Source organism: Myxocyprinus asiaticus, chromosome 11 (genome assembly GCF_019703515.2).
Source record: "Myxocyprinus asiaticus isolate MX2 ecotype Aquarium Trade chromosome 11, UBuf_Myxa_2, whole genome shotgun sequence".
Lineage (NCBI taxonomy): Eukaryota > Metazoa > Chordata > Actinopteri > Cypriniformes > Catostomidae > Myxocyprinus > Myxocyprinus asiaticus.
In genome coordinates this window covers 44,035,269-44,061,590 of record NC_059354.1, presented here as the reverse complement: position 1 = coordinate 44,061,590, position 26,322 = coordinate 44,035,269, and the positions used below count along the sequence as shown (strand labels likewise).

Below are 26,322 nucleotides of genomic sequence, written 5' to 3'. Positions count from 1 at the left end.
TCAAAAACTGTAAATGCTTTGTCTCTGTGGCATTAAAAAATTCCTTTGTTTGTTTAGAGCGACCCACTTAGACCTGGCCCAATAATGTTACTCAACCATTGACATGAGTTGGGGGTGGGACTATCTGACTGTTTGAACTACAGCAGATGAGGGGTGTTTTAAGAAAGCTAGTTTTGTTTTACAATTATTAAGTTATTTAGCTGTTAGACAGTTTACATGGTAAAGTTCTCTTGGAAGTGTTGCGTTTTTTTTTAATTCACCCCCTTTAAAGCACCACTGTTAGCCATATACTGTATATGCAGACAGACGTCTTTGGCTGTTATGTCATGTCTCACGCCATTCTTTCACTGTCCCGGCATGGGCGTTGCATTTTTAAGATGCTGTTTCAAGTAAAAAATTTAAAAAATCCAACTTTTAAAAACAATGGATAAAAATTCTCGAATATAGAAAAAAATCGATATACCCATGCATTCTGTTCAGTTTTGCTGCTCTCAGCAAGATGCTTTGCAGGAACACATCTTAAGTAAATGCCCTCTAAGAAATGTGTTTGATTGGGACCAAGTGAACCTGAAACCAACCTAACTTAACAGGGCTTCCTTTAGAACAAATACGGTAGTTAAGACAACCCACCAACTAGTCGATTAAGAAAATATATAGTTTTGCACATCTCTGGCCTTGACAGGACCACTTATTACTCTATAAATATTCTGTATATTTTTATAGCTTTCTACAAACATGGGAGGTTGCAGGTTGTGGTTTAACTGGCTTTTTTCCAGAATACAGTCACATTTGTGTCATGCTGGTTCCAATTTGTGCAATGGGGGCCAAGAAAAACCACTAATTGCAGCTGTCAAATCTCCCCAATTACAGTTCGAGCTGCACTTTGCATAAAGTCATTAATAATCGCAGCAGTTTCGTTTCTTTTTTCCTCAAGTTTTTGCCTTTCCCCTATGATGGATTAAAACACACTTTTTTTCTTTTCTTTTTTCTGATTTTCTCCCCTTTTTCTCCCCAGTTTGGAATGCCCAATTCCCAATGCACTTTAAGTTCTCGTGGTGGCGTAGTGACTTGCCTCAATCCGGGTGGCGGAGGACGAATCTCATTTGCCTCTGCATCTGAGACCGCCAACCCGCGCATCTTATCACATGGCTTGTTGAGCATGTTACCGCGGAGACGCAGCGCGTGTGGAGGCTTCACGCCATCCACCGCGTCATCCACGCACAGCTCACCACGTGCCCCACCAAGAGCGAACCACATAATAGCGACCATGTGGAGGTTACCCCATGAGACTCTACCCACCCTAGCAATGGGGCCAATTTGATTTCTTAGGAGACCTGGCTGGAGTCACTCAGCACACCCTGGGATTCGAACTCACGAACTCCAGGGGTGGTAGTCAGCGGATTAAAACACACTTTTAACCTTTTAAAGATTACAGAATTATTAATTGAATAAGATGGCTAGTTATATGAAACATTTGGATTGTTTTTATAAAAGGATATCATTATCAAAACAACACTATTTTGCAGCAAATTGCAATTTAGCCTGGTTTAACCTGTGTTTTATGTAATCTACTGTAATTTTTCTTTAAGTTTCCTATGTTGGATCTATGAAGTTAAGCCATTTTTCTTTCTCCGTAATTCATAAACAGCCCCTTATCTATTTTCATTTATTGTGCTGAGGAAGTCACTTACAGTATTTTGGGCTTGTTGTAGGAGACAAGGTTGCTCATTTCTCTTGTGAGATGTGGCCACCATGCTTCCAGGGATTGCTTTTTGTTCTTTTAATCCCTAATATGACCTGGGCGGAAACTGTGGGCTATGAAAAGCCTTGGTGGCTCTAGATTTGGAAAATAGGGACTCTTCAGAGCATGGCTTGGAGATGGTTTCAAACAAGTCCCAGTGGAACAGTCATACTGGGCAGCATGTTACGCTGTGTGCTCAAGAGTCCGGATGCAGCTAAAAGCAGATGGCCCAGCTCAGTTTATTGTGTACGTTTTTGCTTCTGGGAGGCCTGCTATGGAAGTTAAGCAGTTCAGGTGTATTTTCTGACAAATGAGCTTCTTTTAGAAGCTTATTTTACTTTCCATACACTCACAGGGGTCTGAAGACCCTCACCAGACCACTGTCAGGGTCCATGACAAAGTCTCCAAAAATACAGTCAGTTGAAGTGGCTCTGCTGTGAAACAGGTTGACTGCTATTGAACCTTTCAAACTTGTGCTTTTCAGTCTTTTTGTATTTAATGCTATATATTACTCTTGTTTATAACATGGATGTTCTATCTGTCTGTCTGTCTCTCCACCCAATCATCCATCTATCCATCCATCCTTCCATCCATCCATCCTACCAACCAACCATCCAACCAGTTCAGCTAATGAACTTCATTACTTGTGTACTTTGTACACAAATATTCTAAACAACAGCGTGTACCTCGTTGGGTACTGTATCCACCAATGCAGTACGCTTGACTTCCAATTTCAGGGTGACGAATGAACTGGATGTAAAAACACCTGTGATTTTACCTCTTTCTTGACCCATTATTTGATTGTGCTGTCAATTGTTTTGTTTTTTGTTTTTTTTTAAATGCAAAGTTACCATTTTTATTTCCAAGATAACTGGAAGGTACTCTTTGAATGAGATCATGTGACAACAATTTAGCATACCACTGTTGCATAATACGTTCTTTTACACATACACTACTATAAAAAAACAAATTGTAGGGAGTATACAGTGTACAGTGCAGTAATATGATTTGTAATCAGGATTGAAAGGAAAAATGAAAATGCACTGGAGCTGCTAAAATATCATCTTACAGAGCAGTGCATGTCAGATGTTTTGCACTTTTACTGTCCCCCATGTTAAACAGACTCTCACAGGCCTCGTGTGAATGCTGATAAGCAAAACAGCTGTTGTGGAGGGAGAAGGGGAGGGGGATGTACTGGGAGCTCTGCATCCTGTTACATACATGTGATTATAAATGTCATTTATAGTGTGGTCATTTTAAACAAGTTTTTCATTTAAACCTAGAAATAAGCAAATGATTAGGATTTTGAAAAAGGTAAAACATTGTCAAATGAAGAAGGAATATTTAAGATTCTGGACTATTTACAGGCCACTAATCAAATGTAAGCAAATGTGTGACATTGACCATGTCGTCTTATTTGAGTCAGATTTCCTTGCTTCTATTTAAGCACAGAAGATGGTTTTTGAAAAATTCTCAAATCATGCTGGATAACATGATCATCAGGTTTTGCACAAGTGCAAATGTGCATGCTGTCATTAAAGCAAAAGGGTGACATACCATATACTAAGACATTCTGAAATTCATGTCATTTGTCACTCAAATTGTCATGCTGAATTGTATTAAATTAGAAAAATGCAAATAGAAGCACTTTTCACAAGTGGTCTTATACTTTAAGATCCCATTGAACATTTTACATTAGCGGTAGTGATTTTGCTCTACCAGTCAAAATTTGGACACATCCACTCATTCTTTATTATTACAATTTCTACATTTTCAAATAATAGTAAAGTTCAAACTGAAGTACAAACTGTTATGGAAATTATGTTTTGACCACATAAGATAGACACTTGTTGGCTGCTTTCCCCATCAATGGGGTCCAACTACCCCATTTAAAAAAAATTATTTTGCAAAGAAATCCACATGCAGGCAATTTATTTTTGTCTACATAAATAATTTCAAGCTTTTAAGCATGAACCTTTATATCTAAAGGTTTTTCAGAAATTCAGTGTGTCCAGGCCCTTGACTTGGAATACATATAGTATTAGGGTACCTTTTTTTTTTTTTTACGTAATTTTCTTTTAATGCTATTTCCAAATATTAATGAAAGAATAAAAAAGACACATGAAGACTGGAAAGTGGTCTCGAATGAAGCCCTGGGAAAATATTAAAGACCTTGATCGTATTAAACTGTAAATCCCCACTTGCCACAGTGCTGTATAGGCCCTGCCCACCCTGTTATCATGCTTTGGAAAGTTCCCTCTCTGGAGCTTGGGGAGCTTGTGTGATTAATTAAACACACTGTGACATTTTCGGTGGGTGTGTGTTTGTGTAAGAGAAAGACATTGCACAGAGAGTGAGATTGTGTGCTTTGACCCACCCTTCACTCCATCACACTTTATTACCCAGGTGCTCAATTGTGGCAGAGCAAAGTTGAGGTTCCTTATCAATTTCCTGGCCTTTTCCAGATGGAAAGTAAAGTCAGATGGAGTCCATCTCTCTCCTGTGCTCTCACACACTCTAGGTAAAAATAGGCACTGATAGGTTGACACGTCACCCTGATGCTGTTCATCCTCGGCTACTTAAAAAGCAATATTCTGTCTTGCTTAATCCGCTGTTTATGGAAACAGCTCTAATCAGAATACAAATGTTTAAAATAATGTAAAATGTTTTTTTGTTTTTTTTCAAATTCAGTTATAAGTTGATATTTAAAATTGACATTTTACATTTATATTCAAATACAAATTGGACTTTTAGTCAAGTCTTTGTGCTTTGAGAACATCTGTATGCTAGTGTGAAAATGCACTAAATATATTGATGACTCAAGGCTGTATACTAATTTGTCCACTAAAATGCTCTTTAAAATCAGAAATCCCTCCCCCTAATACACGCAGACAGATAGTAGTAGAGCGGAACAGTGCACGGCCACTATATGTGTGTGTGTATATATATGTATATATATATATATATACATACATATATATATATATATATATATATATATTTATCAAATAAATTATGAGTTATATTTTGTCAAATAAAGTGCTGCATAACAGAGCATCACAAATGTTAGATACTGCTTAATTATAATACAATTACTACTGATTTATTTTTATTATTATTATTATTATTACTAGTAGTAGTATTACAGTGAATATTACATAATTTTACAGTAGTGATATATTTGTGTCACTTTCTTTCTATAAATTTACTTTTAATTTTGACAAGCTTTTATTTTGAAGTGTTTCTGGTTTGTTTTGGCAAAGGAGTATGTACTCAGTATGTGCCTCGCTCTACCATGTGAATTTGCACTCTGTTTACTGTCATCTGCTACAAACAGAGTGCACGATGCTCATGACAGTGTTTTCCCTGAATGAGCAGAGGAGCTTTAAAAGGAATGAGCAGCCGGCATCAGCACAGCACTGTCTCCACACATTCACAAGCGCTCACATTTGAATTACATGCAAACTATATATTTATGTCATTAAATAGCAGCTTTTGCTGTTAAATAACCTCACTAGGACATAACGTGATTTTAATTTGTGGGCTGAATGTTTATGTAATGACATCCGTATGTCAGATGGTATCGATTTTTGTATCGGAGCATTTTCACGAGTACCAGTGCATGATCGCAGATACCAGTATCGGGACATCCCTAAATTTTTCCAATACTTTTTTCCACAGGTATTTCATAAAGTACTTCATAAAAGCAACCTAGTCTCATAGAATGAATGTTACTATAACTACATTTATGCAAACTGACTTTTACGTGCCGAATTCTACATTTCGTTGCAGTTCCCTGGTGTAACTGCAACAACTTTGCGTTTTATTCACTCCCACAATAATCTCGACTACAACTGCTGATTATGACTTCATAAACACTTTTTTTCACTACAGGATTCACACACTGCTGTTACGATATCTACAAACTTTTACTATAATGCAAAATTTGAAAAACTCAGACTCACCTACATTTACACACTTATTCCAATGTGATTAGATTCTGTGGTAGCTCGCCTGATAGAGTGTTGGACTTTGGACTCTGAAGTATGCCAGTCAATAACGCAAACTGACACGTGAGACTAGACTGGCATAGAAGCGATACGAGATGAGGCGGTTGCTTCAGAAAGTGTGATTTTTATTTCTCATTTTGTTTTTGGGCACTATCGGTTAGGTTTAGGCGTGGGTTAAGGGTAAGGATGTCGGTTTTGTGTCTACCTCTCATTTGATTTTAAATCACTATCGGTTATATTTAGGTTAAAGTTTTAAGCTAGGGAGGTAAGTTTTACTCATTAAAACCATCTTATATTCACCTTAAAAACCTTGTCTAATTACAACATCATTTCACTCGCTTTTGGCGCCCCCCGCTGGACATGAGGGAGTAACCTACAATCCCATAAAGCATTGCAAAGGATCCAATTAAAAACAATGGAAAAATATTTAACTACTACTATTAAGTGGTTTGTTTCTAAATGTAAAAAAATTCACTTGAGGTAATGTTTCTTCGTCAGATATTGTTTGCCTTGTCTGCTCCAATTAATGCAAAAAAAATTCTTTTAGTTTTTGAGAGCTCCTCATTTAAAGGTGAATTGTGTAACTTTTTTATGTCAAAATACATTCTCCTTTTCCAGTTTATTGTTCATTGACAATTATAAGTAAGCCATTTGTGGGTTTACCTCCCCCAAAAGTGTAAACACTGAACCTCCCAGGCACTATCAAAACATTGATGTTTATATTTTGAGCAGCCCGCTCAGCTCCACCCATCCCTTGTGAACAAACATGGCAGACGTGTTACAGTGTGGAGGACACACACATGACCAATGATGAGATCGCTCTGTCAAATGGGAGCGCCAATAACGAGATCGCCACGCAAGTTGCTAATACACCTCCGCCTCCCCCGTCAATAACAGTGATCTCGCCTAGGGCACCAAAATGTTCAGAAATGGCGCTGTCGTTATGCCTACTAGTTACCAGAACCATCTTGTCTCATGTGCTCAATCCCACACACTGCACACCCAGCTGCCTTTCAAGCCGGCGATGTTATCGGACGACTGGATTCCTCTGCCACGCTTTCTGTGTGTTTGTTATAGTGGTTTTGTTCATTATGACGTTAAACGTTTCTCACCTTTTATTTAATATTGCCAATTTATTCAAAGGGAATCAGATTGTGTGAAAGGGCGTGATGAGTCTAAGTGATGTTGCCAAAGGTTGTTTAAAACATACTTCATTTTTGTAATTCCATTTGGTGCTGCTAGTAGTGCAGAAATTACACACTTCACCTTTAAAAACCCACATTAGAAATCTCAGACCCTACATTTTGACAGCTACGACAGAGGATATTTACAAGGCTAATTCATTCCATTTGCATACTTGAGAGACACATTATGCATGGCTAGCTCTGCTTTGAGGAGCGGTTTACTGCTCTCGTGTGATCATATGCCTCATTTTCAGATCAAACGTGATTCTGCAGAAATTCACCCAAGACTAGAATCACAGTCTGAAACTATTCCAGATCGTATCTTTGATTGCAATTGGGTATAGCTTGAGCATTAGGACAGGTCAGACTCTCAGACTCTCTGTGTAAATCAGTCTTTAGGTCAATATTGACAGCAACATAATATTGTGCTCTTTTTTTAAAGCTCTGCAAAAGTCAGTGCTGATTCTTTCTTATTTTTCTTACATCTGCAGCACATTGCCAATAGTGTCATCGTTAGTTGCTGTTTTTATTTCTGCTGTTTGTCATTTGTGCTCGTTAATAGCGTTTCTGTGGCAGATAGCCCCAGACAGTTTGAGTTTGGGCATAAGTGTTATCTGTTTTATTTGCCACAAGTCAATAGCATGTTGCAGCAGAGGTGCAAGTTGCTATGTTGTAGACCCTGCAATAAACAAAATTTTATATACTGAATATACTGTAATAATACACTGAATGTTACTGGCAAATGTACTGATCATTATAGTTGTCGGTTTAGCACTGATAAAAAGAGCATGTAGTACTATAGACCTATATATTCGCCATGCAGGCTGATGAATTCGCCAGTATTTGACCATTTTGAGATAACTGTGCCCACTTGGTGTTGCCCCCTTGATTTAAGCTGATGTTTATATATTTTATTAATTTTTTTTATTTAAATACTTTTTCCTGTCCCAGCTTCATATGCAGATTTTTTTGATGCTATCAAACATTGCTTTGTTTGTTTGGATTTTGTTTTGTTTGAGCATCCTGACCAGGATGCAAAATTAACTTTCATTAACAGCCACAGTGGCTGGTGAATGTCCAATTTTCCAGCCACATTGATTTTTTACTAGCAATTTTATATATATATATATATATATATATATATATATATATATATATATATTTATATATACCAGATTATATATACACTGGCGGCCAAAAGTTTGGGATAATATACAGATTTTGCTGTTTTGGAAGGAAATTGGTACTTTAATTCACCAAAGTTGCATTCAGCTGATCACAAAGTATAGTCAGGACATTATTGATGTAAAAAATAGCACCATCACTATTTGAAAATTATTTTTTTATCAAATGTAGACAGCCACTATTTCCAGCAGCCATCACTCCAACACTTTATCCTTGAGTAATCATGCTAAATTGCTAATTTGGTACTAGAAAATCACTTGCCATTATATCAACCACAGTTGAAAGCTGTTTGGTTTGTTAAATGAAGCTTAACATTGTCTTTGTGTTTGTTTTTGAGTTGCCACTGTATGCAATAGACTGGCATGTCTTAAGGTCAATATTAGGTAAAAAATCATCGATCAATCATTGTTTTGAGGAATGAATGCTGTACAATGCTTGAAATTGCCAAAAAACTTAAGATTTCATACAAAGGTGTACATTACAGTCTTCAAAGACAAAGGACAACTGGCTCTAACAAGGACAGAAAGAGATGTGGAAGGCCAGATGTACAACTAAACAAGAAGATAAGTACATCAGAGTCTCTAGTTTGAGAAATAGACGCCTCACATGTCCTCAGCTGACAGCTTCATTGAATTCTACCCGCTCAACACCAGTTTCATGTACAACAGTAAAGAGAAGACTCAGGGGTGCAGGCCTTATGGGAAGAATTGCAAAGAAAAAGCCACTTTTGAAACAGAAAAACAAAAAGAAAAGGTTAGAGTGGGCAAAGAAACAGACATTGGACAACAGATAATTGGAAAAGTGTGTTATTGATCTTACCCCCTTTGAGCTTTTGTGGGATCAGCTAGACTGTAAGGTGCGTGAGAAGTGCCCGACAAGACAGCCACATCTATGGCAAGTGCTACAGGAAGCATGGGGTGAAATGTCACCTGAGTATCTGGACAAACTGACAGCTAGAATACCAAGGATCTGCAAAGCTGTCATTGCTGCACTTGGAGGATTTTTTGATGAGAACTCTTTGAAGTAGTTTAAGAAGTTCTGAATTTTTTTTTCAAATTGTAATAGGAATTTTTCACATTATTAATGTCCTGACTATACATTGTGATCAGTTGAATGCCACTTTGGTGAATAAAAGTACCAATTTCTTTCCATAAGAGCAAAATCTGTGCATTATTCTGTCCTGTTGCTCTGACCCCCATCATCAGCAAATGTTTTGAGAGACTAATCAGAGATTACATCTGCTCTGTATTGCCACTCAATCTTGACCCGCTGCAGTTTGCTAACCGCAACAACCGCTCCACTGATGATGCCATTGCATCTACAATACACACTGCTCTCTCCCACCTGGAAAAAAAGAACACTTATGTGAGAATGCTGTTTGTAGACTACAGCTCAGCATTCAACACCATAGTGCCCTCCAAGCTAGATGAGAAACTCCGGGCTCTGGGCTTAAACAGCTCGCTGTGCAGCTGGATCCTGGACTTCCTGTCAAGCAGACGCCAGGTGGTTAGAATAGGCAGCAACATCTCCTCATCACTAACCCTCAACACTGGAGCCCCGCAGGGCTGTGTTCTCAGCCCACTACTGTATTCCTTGTACACACATGACTGTGTGGCAACACATAGCTCCAATGCCATTAAGTTGGCTGATGACACGATGGTGGTAGGTCTGATCACTGACAATGATGAAACAGCCTACAGAGAGGAGATGCACACTCTGACACACTGGTGTCAGGAGCACAACCTCTCCCTCAACGTCAGTAAGACAAACGAGCTTGTGGTGGACTTCAGAAGAAAAGACAGAGAACACAGTCCCATCACCATCAATGGAACACCAGTGGAGAGAGTCAGCAGCTTCAAGTTCCTGGGTGTCCACATCACTGAGGAACTCACATGGTCCGTCCACACTGAAGTCGTTGTGAAGAAGGCTCATCAGCGCCTCTTCTTCCTGAAACGGCTGAGGAAGTTTGGAATGAACCGCCACATCCTCACACGGTTCTACACCTGCACTGTAGAGAGCATCCTGACTGGCTGCATCTCCGCCTGGTACGGCAATAGCACCGCCCACAACCGCAAAGCACTGCAAAGGGTGGTGCGAACTGCCAGACACATCATCGGAGGTGAGCTTTCCTCCCTCCAGGAAATATATACAAGGCGGTGTGTGAAAAAAGCTCGGAGGATCATCAGAGACTCCAGCCACCCGAGCCATGGGCTGTTCTCACTGCTACCATCAGGTAGGCGGTATCGCAGCATCAGGACCCGCACCAGCCGACTCCATGATAGCTTCTTCCCCCAAGCAATCAGACTACTGAACTCTTGATCTCCCATGATCAAAATACATCAGCACTGCACTTTATTACCCTTACTCTTATATCTCACACCGGACTGTCATAAATTATATTATTATTATTATATTATGTTCTCTCTTAACAACTGACTATCAATCAACAGCCTGAATATCAATACAGTACAATACTGTACATTCTATATATATATATATATATATATATATATATATATATATATATATATATATATATATATACTTTTTTTTAATATATTTTTATTTTTATAATAATGTGTATCTATATAGTAAAAAAACAAAAACAGCGTATTGTATACTGTACAGTGTATGTTATTATTTGTATATTGTTGAGTGTAATTATGTGTATAACAGATGTTTAAATTGTGTTGTGTTAATTTGATGTTATTGTACATTGGTACTGTCTCATCACTGTCACGACTGCTATGTTGATCGGAACTGCACCCAAGAATTTCACACACCATTGCACTTGTGTATATGGCTGTGTGACAATAAAGTGATTTGATTTGATTTGATTTGATTATTCCAAACTTTTGGCCGCCTGTGTGTGTGTGTGTGTGTGTGTGTGTGTGTGTGTGTATATATATATATATATATATATATATATATATATATATATATATATATATATATATATATATATACACACACACACACACACATATATACTAGGGCTGGGCGATTAATCAAATTTTATATTCAATTACGATTTTGGCTTCCAACGATTATGGAAACAAGATAATAAAGATAAAACGATTATTGCATTCCGTTTCGCAGTGAAACACCCCGGCATTATATCTTTAAAGCATCCTTTATTAAAGTTCAAATAATAAGGAAGTGGGTTATAAAAATAAACACAGAAACTGGCATTTCTCTGTGTGGTTAGCGCCGCATCTATGAGTTGCTTGAAGTGATCAGGGAAGAGATTGAATCTTTTCCCGGCTGATGCAAACTATGGCGCGGGGACACTCGTCACTCGTGCACGTTTGCTGCAGCTAGATTATAACGTGATGGCTTGCGACGTAGTGAATCATAATATATGTGTCACGTACACTATGTGTGTCTTATCATGAAGAAAATCGGTGATACGCAGCTCTTTTAATAAGAGAAAGTTTGTTTGTGAGTTAAAGATGGATTGAAGTGAACATAAAGGTGAGAGAGTGTAGTCTTTGCCCATTATACACTGGAACAAAATACATTTTTGATTAGTCTTTTTTGGCTTGTTTTCCAAAATAATATGTAAAATTCCTTTAAAACAATGTACATTTACTTTAGGAGCTATAATTCAGAAGAAAAAATTGTTATCTGAGAATGTTGAATACAATATTTAATCAGGGCTCGACATTAATACTTGTCCGGGACAAGTGGATTTTTGAAGGGGCAAGTGAAAGAGAATTTTACTTGCCCGACCGGACAAACAGACTGATTAAAACATCAATAGCGAAAAAATAACCGGCTATATTTGTGATAGCCTAGGCCTGTGTCACTTATTAGAAAGTTCATATTCTTATTCTGCTATTGAAAGTAATTTTATAATTCGCTAGCGATCTAGTAACAGCTGCGTCCTGTTTGATTGACAGGTGGCGTGTGTGTGTATGCTGAACATGCGCATGTGTTCCGAAAATGCTCGTGCTAATGCGCACCTGAATGGTCAAATACATTTCAAAATTCTGCCAAAATGCCCGTCTTGGTGAGGTATTCATGTAAACACAGAGAGTGATGTCTAAAGTGAATGTAAACAGTGGAGAAAAAAGCTGATTTGTATTAAAATGTCTGACTTGTAAGTATAAATGTAAGCTAATAGACCTGCTGCTGTCTAGTGTCATTATAATAATCAAACAACCAGAACAAGAGAACAAGAAAACACTCACTGCTCTCGACCGAGTAACTTTAGTAGCTTTAAAAAGTATTAATGTATTATAATCATACAGTAAAGACCAGTAGTAGTTTTATGTTGCATTTCATTCTGAATGTTTACATGAATACTTGACAGCCTACTGCTGTTAAAAACTTTTAAAGCAGTTAAAAAAAGCATTGCTGTTTTTTAAAGCATTCTATTCATTGCTGTTTTTATTATTGTTATTTTATTACTGTTTACTAGTTTTGAATAATTACTTAAGAACTTGAAAACATTCTTCCATAATTAACATATTAGTTAGTGTTATTATTTGTTGTGGTTTTGAAGCTCTTATTGAGAATCGTAAAATTTCACTATCGACTACCGAAATGTTGGTTTTGTGATAATGTATAGCCATTATTATTCATGGTAGATCTTGCTGCAATAACTTGATGAAAAAGTAGATTTCATTCCACAGAAGTGTGAGCACCCCTGCTGTAAATGATGGCGATGGAGGCTTTCCTTTATTTTGCCATACCATTTGACTACTAATGTCAATTATCATATGACATTAGCCTCCTCCCCTACCCAATGCAGTTTACATTTCAAGTTCAAGGAAATCCACTGTTAAAAAGACAAGTTTTAAAAAAAAAGTTCAATAAATGCATGATGTTTCCAAAGTCAATGAGTAATCTTGTTAAATAATCGTGATCTCAATATTTACCAAAATAATCGTGATTATGATTTTTGCCATAATCGAGCAGCCCTAGTATATACACACACACTCACAATTTTAATATAATGTTATTTTGTAATATAACATATTATACTATATTATTATTATTAGGGATAATGTACAGTCAGCTGGTTGTTATCACAAAATAAACCCAGACAATGTGATTTGGACCCTGACTCGGATCTAGTATCACCCTGAAGGGGTTTATTTTGCGATAATAACCGGCTGACTGTACATTATCCCACTTAGTACATGGCTACTAAATAAATAAACACATGGACATAAAATATTGATTTGCGTTGAAATTATGTAATCACGTGACAAGAAAGAAATAGCTGAACAGCTGAAATCCACCTCTGGTGTTCTGTTGGTGTTAATTTTGTAATTAACATCTGACTGCTCATTATGCATCTCATTACAAGACTACTTACCAAATAAATAAATAAATGCACATTAAACATTATTTTATTCGCTTATTTGTAGAGACTGCTAGATGGCGCCATTGACGAATCAGAATCGAGTATTCCAGAGAGCCATGTAATAATTATTATTATCATTAATAATGATAATTTTGCAACATACAAATGGATGCTAAAGAGTATACAAGCACATGAGAAACGTATTGTTCAAGCACCATTTCTGAGGCAGTTCTGAAATATGATGACACATGACAATACACCCAACATCATTGCATGTCTTTTGCTATGTATAGTAATGTTTACAGCCATAAATATTTGGAATTAAGCAATGTCAAAATAAAGTGAACCTGCAAAATTGCATTCACAATGCATGTAAAATGCTAACTGCTCTGTGGAAATAAAGCCAGCTAAACTCGGAACACCTCCTGAGATGGTCTGAGATCATTTGCAGGGTTCTCATAGATGACACGCTTGCCAACTGTTTTCATACGACTGAAACAGATATGAAAGGGTGAGTACTCTATGCATGCGTGTTTTCCGTGAGAAGCTCTTGTGTTGCGCTCATCTCCGACAGAGTGCTGCTGAACCTCTGAACACACAGCGAATCAAACACATGCATCAACAGCATTTTTTTCATCTGTTCTTCAAAATATAATCAAGCGTGTTTTTTCATATGTGGCACAGAGCCACACTGTTTACACTTTTCAGGGAAACCAACCTACGAATGGCTTACTTAGAGTTGCCTCTGCATATTAACCTGGGACTGCAGCAAGTATACTTTAAAAATAAATTACATTTAAAGAATTACAAACATATAGAGCTCTTTTTTGAGGTACCAAAGGCTCTTTTGCTGAGAAACAGCAGGAGCTAAGTTGGATCTTGCTACAGCTTTGCTTTTACTCACTACCATAGTGAATATTTGAATGAGATCCACACCAAAGACAGCCACCATGACCAGATCTCTCTTCTCTTTGTCGATCAGTCTGTTTGGCAGCTTAGCGGTTTGGGTCCTCTGCTTAGACGAGTGTATCTGACAGCTCCTCCTCGTCAAAGACACGGCATCAGATCTGAGCTTTTACAGTTCTCGAACAAAAGACAGAGAAAAGTCTTTGAATCACTCATCCTGACCCCTGAGAAATGTTATCACAATATTGAGGAGTGCGTGAGAGTGAATTGCACCGAGAAGTAACTTGCAGCTTTATTATATATATATATATATATATATATATATATATATATATACACACACACACACACACATATAACAGTTAGTTCCGGTCCTCGAATCTGATTGGACGAGAGACGATCCATGAGTACTGATGTCTCAGAACATCAGCACTCGGACGCATCACTGTTTGTATCACTCCACTTGTGTTCATGCCGTTCTAAACTAAAGTGTAAGAGCAGTGGAAGAACTAGATGTGTCTCTTTACATATATTTTTGTGACATCACAGATTTTAGCCAGCAGGTGGCGACAAAAGACCATTTTTGTGTGTAAATGAGCCAGCTGAGGTGTCCTGCATCACCAGTCAGTCAGTATTTTCATTCATCGGCACTCCGTGATTTCTTGGATTACTGCTACTCTACTAAAGCTTGGAAATAGCTTTAAACAGCTTTAAACTAACAACTTCAGCATTAAGGCTGAGAGACACAACAGGCTGATAAATTACACAAACTTAAGACGCTTACCTCTTACCGGAGTTTCCACATTGGAGAGGACATACTGTTCAAAATGTTGGAGGAGATTGCGGTTTCTATAGTGAATGACTCTTGCGCACCGGCTACCGCGAAATAGGGAGGAATACCCCCGCTTGGATTGCTATTTTTCCAAAGAGAAATGGGATACATTTGACAAAAAAGACATTATCTACAGAAAGATATCTTACACCGTGTCCTAACCAGACGCGACGCCGCGACACACGATAAAAGGTATCTTTTCTATGTTAACAGTTTTTGTCCTAACCAGCACACACGTTCTATTTTTGAAATTGTTTCTATTTCTGCGACATCGTGCCAGGCAGCGCAGTTAACAAATGAGTTTAAAATTATTCTTTTTACAGTATATTAAAGCTGGCATCTCACTAGCCGGTTCACAACAACTTTTGGCCTAGGGTGTCACACACCTACCGAATGTTGTGCTTGAGGTCTCGCTCTCTTCAGCCTGAGCTCTGTCACACACACACACACACCTCGGTTCAGAATGGCAGAGGGGAGACATACCAGCTCATTCTGACTTTCTCTCTGTTTCCCTGTCATGTGGAGATCGGCAAAATAACAGCAGGAGTACTGTGTGAACATAAAAAATCATAACAGACTGAATAAGGATGCGATTACCACCTAAAATGTCCTCACTAGTGGATTTTCTACCAATTTCACTATATTAGTGAGGACATTTTCAAAAATTTGGCACTCACAAGTATAGCCAAACCTGTACACACACACATGTTGGTGCTGCTATCATTATGAGGACTTTCCATAGACATAATGATTTTTATACTGTACGAACTATAGATCCTATACCCTAACCCTAACCCTACCCCTAAACCTAATCCTCACAAAAATTTCTGCCTTTTTACATTTTCAAAAAAACATTGCTTAGTATGTTTAAGCGATTTGAATTATGGGGACACTAGAAATGTCCTCATAAACCACATTTATAGCATAATACCCTTGTAATTACCAGTTTGTAACCTGAAAAAATTTCCACGTATTGGATGATGAGATACGATGATTAAAAAGCTGATGTACTGTAATCCTTGGCTGTCTTTGTTTTTCCTGTGGTTGGGAATTGGCACTCTGTCTCAGTTTTCATGTTGCATTTCATTCTTGAAACATATTTTGTTTTCCTGCATTATAAAGACAATGTTTTGATTTTCTTGAATAGTTCTCCCAAAAATTTACATTTTGTCATCATCTACACACCCTCATGTCTACACACCCCTATATTGTTTTCTTTCTTCAGTGACACATTAAACATGATGTTAGACAATGTCTGAGCTGCTTCTTTTCCATACAATAAAAGTGGATGGTAAATTGATGGATTCACTGATAATCTACCCATCTGCCGGAGCTCATATATCTCATTCATGCTTGTGTTTATTAATAATAATAATAATAATAAATTGCTTTTAGATGCACTGCAACTTTGAGAAACAGCCACAAATTTGAGAAATTATAAGAACTTATAACAACTGAAATTTCAGTCTTTTCCTCACACAAAGTTATTGTATGGCTTTAGAAGACTTGGATTATACTATGGGTTTTATGGATGGAATTTATGACCATTTATTTAATCCTTTTTGGAGCATGGCTGTATAAAGCAGAGCAGCTCAAACATTCTTCTTAATATCTTCTTATGTGTTTCATGGAAGAAAGAAAATATGCAGGCTTGGAGCGACATAGGTGTGAATTAATTATAACAATATTATGAACTGTTCCTTTAACCTGTGGAATGTCAAAGAATAATGCTGTGTTTATGTCGTATTGTAAATACCGTTACGAGTTGAGAACTTGAGGTGACAGATTCTACTTGAGTAATTCACGTTCACGATTTCAGAAATGATTGGTTTCTGTTGCAACAATTATAACGACAAATCTGATCCATGTGTGGCTTTGTTGTTGATTACATCAAAATATTTCATCTCTAAATTATTTCATTAATACACCTCTATATGTTCTTGCAAAATGGTTAAGAACAAAGAAAGCGCTTCAGCTAACAGTGACAATAATACAATAGCATATAAAACATATACAGTATATGTGTAAATTACCTTTAACTATTGAGACTAGTGCCATTTTGCCATTCTTTTTACATGACGTCACAATGTTCAATTTGGAACTTCAGAGTTTTCAGAAATTCAGAGTTTACGCGTTTTTACAAATCTTGTAAAACGGAAATTCCGACATGATGTGAATGCACCTCTGCGCTTTCAGATTAGATGTGGAATTTTCCCAAGTTTAAGGCTCTGACTGTTTTCTTCCTGCAGATTGAGATGTCTCGTGAAGCAACTGGATAAAGGGGAAGTGAACATCTTCGATCTGAGAAAAAACATTGAATATGCAGCTTCGGTTCTGGAGGCAGTGTACATCGACGAAACTCGGTGAGTAAACTCTGTGCTTTACACTGTCTCACATCATGATTAATTTTCTCTTCATTTAAATGACTTTGTTACTTTCATTTCTTTCCCACACAGCTGCTTTTCTTCAAGATCAGAGTCTCAAACTCAACTTACCTGGGAGCCACTTGCCAGGTGGTGTTCACTAAAAAATGAAAATTCTGTCATCATTTACTCATCCTCATAATCTTCCCAACCCATATGACTTTCTTTTCTTCCACGGAACTCAGAAGAAGATGTTAGGCAGAATGTTAGCCTTAGTCACCATTCCCTTCCATTCAATGAAAGTGAATAGTGACTAAGGCTAACATCCTGCCTAACATCTGCTTTTGTGTTCCACATCAGAGAGAAAGTTATATGGGTTTGAAACAACATGAGAGTAAGTTAATGATGGCAGAATTTTACATTTTGGGTGAACTATTAACACTTGAGGGGGTCATATAAAACTATTTAGATGGTTTAAGACCTCTGTTCTAGAGAGAAACCGTTGGAATGGGGCAACATGTTTAAATGGTATGCGTTATCTCCCCCTGTAGAACTGTCTATCGTCTTCACCCTGTTGATAGGACATTCTCCGTTATCTCCAGCATTTAGCAGGTTGTGTTTCTGATTCGTCTAAAGGGAGATTTGTTAATCGTATTCATGTTCAGCAGCTCTCTCTCCCCGTGGAATTCAGCCACACCGTTATTTAGTAGAGTTCTGCATAGTCCTGCGTCCCATGAGCTCTCAATCCTAATTAACTGAGACCCAGTGCTCTGTCGGTCTGTGGTGCCTCAGCGTTGTCCCACTAGGGCCCCACCAGCCTTTCGTTTGATGGGCCTGTGTTTAGACAGACTCGGCTATGGCTAATTACATTTGCCTGATGACAGGCACAGGATGTATTGCCATGGCAGCAGCTTTGAGCAATTTTAGCTTGTTACTGGAAGTCTGCGAATATTTGTTATGATAACGTGTCGCATTTCCTGCGCTGGTCGGGCTGCCTGCGTAAGACTGAGCAATAATGGTTGCTATTCTTTCAGCAGCTTTCATTTCTCATGAAAAGCTTTATTTATTTTCTCTTATGTCAGTTGCTTATGGTACTTCAGCATTGAATACCGGCGTTCTGTTCAATAGAGCGAGGGCAGGATGACGCACTGTGAGAAAATGAGCAAATGGCTGTGGAGACGTTTTCTGTTTTTCTGTGTCTGCACTCTCTCATAATGTCACTTTTACTGCAGAGCATCATGCAGATGCGGAACTACAGATTTATTGGATGAATCTTACGAATACATGTCTTGTTCACATTTCATCACAAAATTAAAAGAAACAAAATTGTAAATAATATTTTGCATAAAGAAAACGAAACCAGTTTTTTAGAAAAATTAGTTGTTGTTTTTTGTGTGTGTGTGTTTGTGTGCAATTTTTTATTATACATTGTCAATATTTTCATGACTATTCAATATATTTTCCTCCAAATTTTCATAATTGTATTATATCCAGTACATTTTACACTTATTTTCCATTATTCTCAATGATGATACTTATTAAAGTTACTGTAATACAATGTCTGTTTATTTTTTTTTCTTCATTTAAATCATTTAAATTAAAATGTATTTAAAAAAAAATCATTTCAATCTTTGATTTAAATCAAGCATAAATTAAAGGCAGAGCAACAAACACTACCATACTGTATTAATACGTTTACAATTAAAATGTATGGTGATATTATTTTTTAGGACCATTTAAGAAATATTCTGGGTTCAAGTTAACTCAATCGACAGCATTTGTTGCATAATGTACATATTGCATAATGTACAAAATTATTTTGACTCGTCCTTTCTTTAAAAGTGTTACATTGATGCACTGACAATGAAGTGAATGGGATCAATACATAAAACCCTCACTGTTTTAAAAGTACAGCCAGGAGACATAAACAATAGTGTGATAAAACTGCTTACTAATATTTTCTGTGTAAAGTATCCACATTTTATTTGGATTGTTATTATATTTCTCAGGCAACTTTATGCAATGATGACATAACGCTGTAAACCCTGTAATCCCGGTAATGGCGATTTACAACTCAAATAATACATACGTTTTAACAGAAGAATTAATGTAAAATAATAAAATAATAAGCTTCACATTTCTGTCTTTCAAGCCCTCCCAAAATCGGCTCCATTTACTTCCATTGTAAGTGCCTCACTGTAACTGTGTTTTTCTCTTTTTTAAAGAAAAGGAGGGACGTGTCGAAATTATTTTAAATGGTTATATCAACATTATGCCACCATTGCTGCCAACTGAGTTTAACTTGCATTGAACCCGTAATATTCCTCTTAACATTTTTTTCATTGCATCATGTCAAGTAAACACATTTAACCTCTGAATTATTATTACTGTAATGAATCCATAATGTTTTACTTTTTTTGTAATTCCATGTATTCTAAATCTTAATGGTCCTAAAAATAGGCCTCATTTTCTATAAGCAGAAATATGACCCAGACCTATTCTTGACAGATTTTGTGAGATTCACTCTAGTAATGCCCAAATACAAAGCCAAAAATATAACCCCCAAGTATTTCATCTTTAAACCCAAATTAGCATATGTTATTGCACATTCCGACTATAGTAACACCCACAGATGCACACATCTAAATGCAGGCTGCTGACTCCTATGGGTTTTTAAAGCTATGTGGTGCAGAGTTCCATTGTAGTTGTCTGAAATTTTCAATAGAGCACAGATTCATCCTATATCATTTTTTTGTGGCACCATCAGAGGTCAAAAAGGACGAAAGGAGTCTCAAGGAGTGATCTGATGGCTCAAAGCAAAAATCACTCCTTGGGTAGTGGTCAACTGACATAGCTTGACAGCTTACTGATGTAGGTTGACAAGGCTATAGGTTTTTCAATGGCCGATTCTAACTTCAGATGTGTGCACTACCACGTATTCGGCTTACAGTCAGGAAATTAAGAATGTACTCAAAAATCTTTGGCATGTACTATCGAGTGATCACGTATGTTCTACTTTGTTTTCTTACCCTCTGCTTTTTTTCCCATAATAGGAAAACATAAGGGATTTTTTTGGTTAAAGCTGACACTTTTACTGCACATGACGCAATGGATGGTAGTTTAGATAAAGCGAATCGATCTGTTTCTGATCTGAACATTTTTGTGAATCTTGTGAACAGATTAGGTGTCCTCGCAGAGGAGGGAATATAGAACATATCATTTTGCTGAGGGAATGTAGATGCATTTTTTATTTAAAATCTTAGTTTTCTCTGGTTATGAATGAAGATCTTTCTTTGTGTTTTTTTCTTTAGATTGAAACTGTGACTTTTAAAGTTTCTTCTTAACTGTCCTTACATATCAGATATCTTTACATAGATTTGTCCACAAGGTCTGTTGTTGTGTATACAGTATACTATATATATATATATATATATATATATATATATATATATATATGTGTGTGTGTGTGTGTATATATATATATGTGTGTGTGTGTGTGTGTGTGTGTGTATATATATATATATATATATATATATATATATATATATATATATATATATATATATATATATATATGTATGTATGTATGTATGTATGTATGTATGTATGGTCAAAAAGTGTATTTTTATATTTTTAACAAGCTTTGCCATTCTGGATGTATAAAACAACGTCTTTTTGATATTGTTCTATAATATTAGAATATTTACGGTAATGTTTGTAATATAAATGACTGCAGGTGTGTCGTTTACAGGTATCTAGGGTAATCCCGAAAACATTTTGCTATTGTACTTGGCACTTTTTGCACATCTTTTGCTCTGTTAGGGCCTCTGTATAAATAAATTAATGTGATATTTTTCCTATTTTTTGTGCAAACTTTTAACCTTTGGATTATTTTGGAGCGTTGTTTGTTTTATTGCTGATTCTGATTAAGTATTTTAGTACCGAGTGCTGTATTAAAATAATACGTAAAATGATAATAAGACATACAAAATTGCTGTAATTAATTGGACACTTATTATACACAATATTTACTCAAAATTCAAAAACAGAAAATTATCCATTAACAAGCCTGTCAGTAGGGGTACTCTCAAGTCTGTTAATAAACCAACAAGTAGGCATGGTTATTGGCCAAAGCTAATAATCTCAAATAGCCAAATAATGATCAATTAATTGACCAAATCAGTACATCGTTCTATCTCTATTATAACTGAGGAGTATTGCTGAGTAGTCCATATGGCATAGTAAGACACTTATACTGCACATAAGACTGAAAATGTTTGTTGTCTTCTCCAGGCGTCTGCTGGACACGGAAGATGAGCTTAGTGATATCCAGTCAGACTCTGTGCCCACGGAGGTACGGGATTGGCTGGCCTCCACCTTCACCAGGAAGATGGGTGTGGTGCGCAGACGGCCCGAAGAGAAGCCGCGGTTCCGCAGCATCGTTCACGCCGTTCAGGCCGGGATCTTTGTGGAGCGGTATCAAGCTAATTTATTATATTTGTTTGTTTGTTATCCAAGAGTTTGTTTGTTCACCATATAATTAGCTATATTATAACCAAATCTCATGATATATTTTTTTCCCCATATAATTCATTTATAAAATTATCACAATTATTTGATTAATTATGATTTACATTCATTTAGTCATCGTCAATAAAAAAAGATATTGTTTATTATCTTTGTAACAAATTCTGAATAGAATAATGTTCTGTATTCCAAAACCTAATGAGAGTGGTTTCAAAACCACTTTAAGGCAACATAGATGCCATGAAGCATACCCCGGGATAATTATTCTGCCTCCTAAGATACCTCGTTTTGGCCAAATTCTAAGGCAAGGCACCTTACTACGTCATTGAGCAGAGCCTGAACAGAGCTGTTTATACATTTGTTTCAACATCTTACGTGTTGCCTCTGAGTGAGTTTAAATCAAACAGACATTCCCATTTCACAGACCTGCAATTTTTTTTTCCAGCTTACTCAGAAAAATGTCTCCCATGATTACCAACACATAACAGACACATACTTAAGGATTCGTTCTGCATGTTCTTTTCCAGTAACTCTAAATTAAATGTCTCAATTCATTCCATTTGCAAAGCAGTCCGTTTCTCTGTGGCATGTATGCTCGCTTCTGAGTAATGCACAGTAACAGCCTTCCTCTCACATGGACAGAGTTCCTCATTTCCAGAGCAACTCAGTGAGAATGTCATTGACACCTGTTGAGCTTAAGGCTCTTTGAATGCATATTAGGTACTTTTAATGATTAAATGTGATGTGGATAATTTTTGCAACATTAAAGACCTCATGAAATTAATGCCTATTAGCCTTTTCCACTCCATGACTGTTAGCTTTGAGGCCATCTATAAGTATTTTTTTGGAAATATAGTTGAAATAGAATTATTTTCTTTTATTTTTTTTGTCCAAGAAAACAGACCAAAACTTTAAATTGATCGTTCACCCAAAATAAAAATTCTGTGATCATTTATGTCCTCATGTCGTTCCAAACCTGTATGATTTTCTTTCTTACACGGAACACAGAAGGGATGTTTTAATGAATATTGCTGTCTTTTTAGTGCATTGGCAGTGGATAGTACCTCATTTCAAAGCTTTAAAAGCACCCAAATGTGTCATAAAGTTAGTTATTAGTTTTTAGTGCTAAATAATGCAAGTTCTTGCAGAACGTGCATGCCACTGTGAACACATTTTTAAAAAATTACGTATATTTACGATTGTTTGTCACCAAAACCTATAGTATACCTCCAGAAGACTTGTAATATGATGCATGAGCCACATGGACTACTTTAATGTCACATTATGATCCTTATTAAGCTAAAAAGCAAGCCACTATCCATTGCCATTTATTGAAAAGATGGCCTGTGGAATTCCTTAAAAATCTCCTTTTGTGTTCCGCATAAGACAGAAAGTGAGTTTGGAACAAACTGCGTGTCAGTAAACAATGACAGAATTTTCTTTTTATGGGTGAACCATCCCTTTGAGAAGTAGCAATTTATTCACATTGAATTTAGAAACATAAAATGTATATGTTTTTAGGCTCTGTAAAGAAATATTGCATAGTTTAGAATGACATCAGGAATGAGGAAATTTCTGTAGTTGTAGTAATAAAGGCTAATTAAGTTTTGTGTGTGTGTGTGTGTGTGTGTGTGTGTTTGCAGAATGTACAGAAGAACATCTAATATGGCAGGTTTGACCTACCCACCATCTGTAATTGCAGCTCTGAAGGTACAGATTATTTTTACAGAAGAGTTATAACAGTGCCAAACATGTGGGTGTATAACTTAAATACCTTGAATGAACTGTTAGTCACTTTGGATAAAAGCATCTACCAAATGCATAAAAATATAGGTTTCCAAAAGGTTTCCATTTGTTTCCTTAAATATTTACCAGTGCCACCACTTTATATGAGTTTTGTCTGTTTCAGAATGTTGATAAATGGTCATTCGACGTCTTCACGCTTCAAGAGGCGAGCAGTGAACACGCACTGAAGTTCCTGGTGTACGAACTGCTCACCAGATATGACCTGATCAGTCGTTTCAGGGTATGATAGTGGGTTGGGTGGTTTGGAGGTAGCGGTGGATTAGCGTGGCTACCGCATCAATGACGGGATCATCATCAGTGGTGATCCTGTCCTTCTAGGCATAGTCAATTTTAATACTAATGTATTGCTGTAAACAGGGCTGTTTCAGGGCTCCAGCTGATGCCGCCCTAGGCAACAGCCTAGTTCGCCTATGCCTATAAAAGGCCCTGTTTACAGCAATACATTAGTATTGAAATTGACTTTACATGGGCTTTTTTAGATTAATAAATTAATGTTAAACAAAGTTTGTATTGCTATAATTGTGTATACATATGGTTAGAAACAAAAGATAATTCTGGCTTTGATGTAACAGTCAGAAGTTAGTAACAGTGGCCCAAAAAAGTATTTAGACACTTAAGCCACACTTAATGTCTGAATGTCATTGCATTACATAACACAAAATTAAAGTAGGGGTCATTTATTTTATTAAGGCACACTTTTCCTGCAAAACTTTTCACAAAAAGAAGGTTGTTAGGTTTGAAATGATGAAACAGTAGATATAGAGTAAAATTAAGTCAAAACATATAGTGGCACTTATTGGTTGTCAAACTTTAGTGGAAAATGTCATAGTGATTACTCTGCCCGGACACTTCCTGTGTGAACTTGAATTAGTTCTGAACGAGGTGTAGCATCATTTGTTTTCAAATGCCACTTGGTTTGATATTTTGCATCTAATGCAATGACATTCAACTGTCAGAAATGATGTCAATATAGAACATGTACAATTCATAGCTAAAAGAAAAGAAAAATCACACGTAATATTTGGAAATGTAATAATTTTGTTTCCAACGGACTGGGAAAATAAAGTGACTTGAGTTTCAAAAATGGAAACTGTGTCTCTTCATTGAAGACGCGTGGCAACGCTTCAAGTGTAGACAGCTCCATTGATTATAATAGGAGTGATATTCTTTTGTTGCGTCGCAACACACCGCAAACGTCCTGTATATAGTAGACACGGTACTGAATGTTTTTATACAATAACAGAAGATGCATACGTGATATAAATCTGATATTTGCAGTCTGATATTCTGAATCTGGTCTCTTTCTTTCTTCACCAGTCTGTCAGCTCCCATCAGTTCTTACCCTTTTCACCAGTGCCGAGATGACAGACACAAAAATCACACTCAGAACCAAACCTCTCTCCCATGATTAGAATATAAATGCATGCGACACATGTTGCCAATGTTTGGGTGGTCGGTATTGAGTCCCTGCTCTCCGTATGATTGCACATGGTTGTTACGCCCCTGCAAATGGATCCCACACAGGAAGCAAGCCCTGTAACACACTTTATTAATCAGAAGTGGCAGGAAATGTAAGGCCTCAGGCTGCAGCTTGGAAGTCCATTCTGTTTCTTCAATAGGGTAGAAAATCAAGAACCAATTCTTGTTTAGAACCATTCCTTTTTTTTCTCTCGGTACATTTAGGTACCATTTACATCTGCGTTCAACAATTTTCGAAATGAAACACTATTCTAAAACTGTCACTGTTTTCTTGGGTCATGTCCACACTAATACGTTGTCGTTTGAAAATGCAGTGATTTTCGCTATGTTTACCCCTTTCTTCCTTCACTGAAAACTGAGCCTTTCGAAAACACTCTCCATTACTGCATACTTTGGAAAATTAAGACATTAGGATACTGAGTTGTCAAACGAAAACAGATTAGTATGGATGTGGCCTTTAGATGTAAGACACCTTAAGGGCTGTTCACAGCACCTTTTTGCATCCTTTGCACTACTTCACACAGTTTTTTTTAGATGGAGCGTCAAGTTAAAAATAAATTTAACTTCTATTTAAATTTAATCTCAAGACACCTCCATTCTGTTCCATTCATTGAGCTACATCTAGCTTTTTATATCAGAATGTGTTTTGTCTGAATGTCCCCTAAGACTCATCGTCTTAAAAACATGGCGCTCATGCACAGGATTCTGATAAAACAGCGCCACAGCTTTGGAAGATTATTATTGACAAATGTCTTTGAAACAAAAAAGTACACTGTATTGCACTAATTGAAAAATAAATGCATTGCATTAACATATACAACTGATTGCACCACCTAGTGGTCAAGCCTAGTGTTAGCAAGTGAAGATTGTGCATCGTCACTCTATTGCTTTTCCTGCAATGCCAGGATGTACAAGGTTTAATTTCCAACCGATTTTTAACCACTGAAATATTAGAGGTGAATTTGTAAAGCAAAA

The 26,322-nt window shown here is 36.8% G+C and overlaps 1 protein-coding gene across 3 annotated transcripts in view; it reads left to right on the top strand.

The window, feature by feature from the left end:
- Positions 1 to 26,322, top strand: part of LOC127447914 (dual specificity calcium/calmodulin-dependent 3',5'-cyclic nucleotide phosphodiesterase 1A-like) — a 100,751-nt gene that overhangs the window by 58,019 nt on the left and 16,410 nt on the right. For 2 of the 3 annotated variants that reach the window (XM_051710111.1, XM_051710112.1), the window contains 4 exons: positions 17,422 to 17,535; positions 21,829 to 22,011; positions 23,706 to 23,772; positions 23,972 to 24,088. In XM_051710111.1, the coding sequence (XP_051566071.1) occupies positions 17,422 to 17,535; positions 21,829 to 22,011; positions 23,706 to 23,772; positions 23,972 to 24,088 (481 nt within the window). Of the gene's footprint in view, positions 1 to 17,421; positions 17,536 to 17,667; positions 17,686 to 21,828; positions 22,012 to 23,705; positions 23,773 to 23,971; positions 24,089 to 26,322 lie in introns of those variants that run through there. The other variant, XM_051710113.1, reaches the window with a different exon arrangement.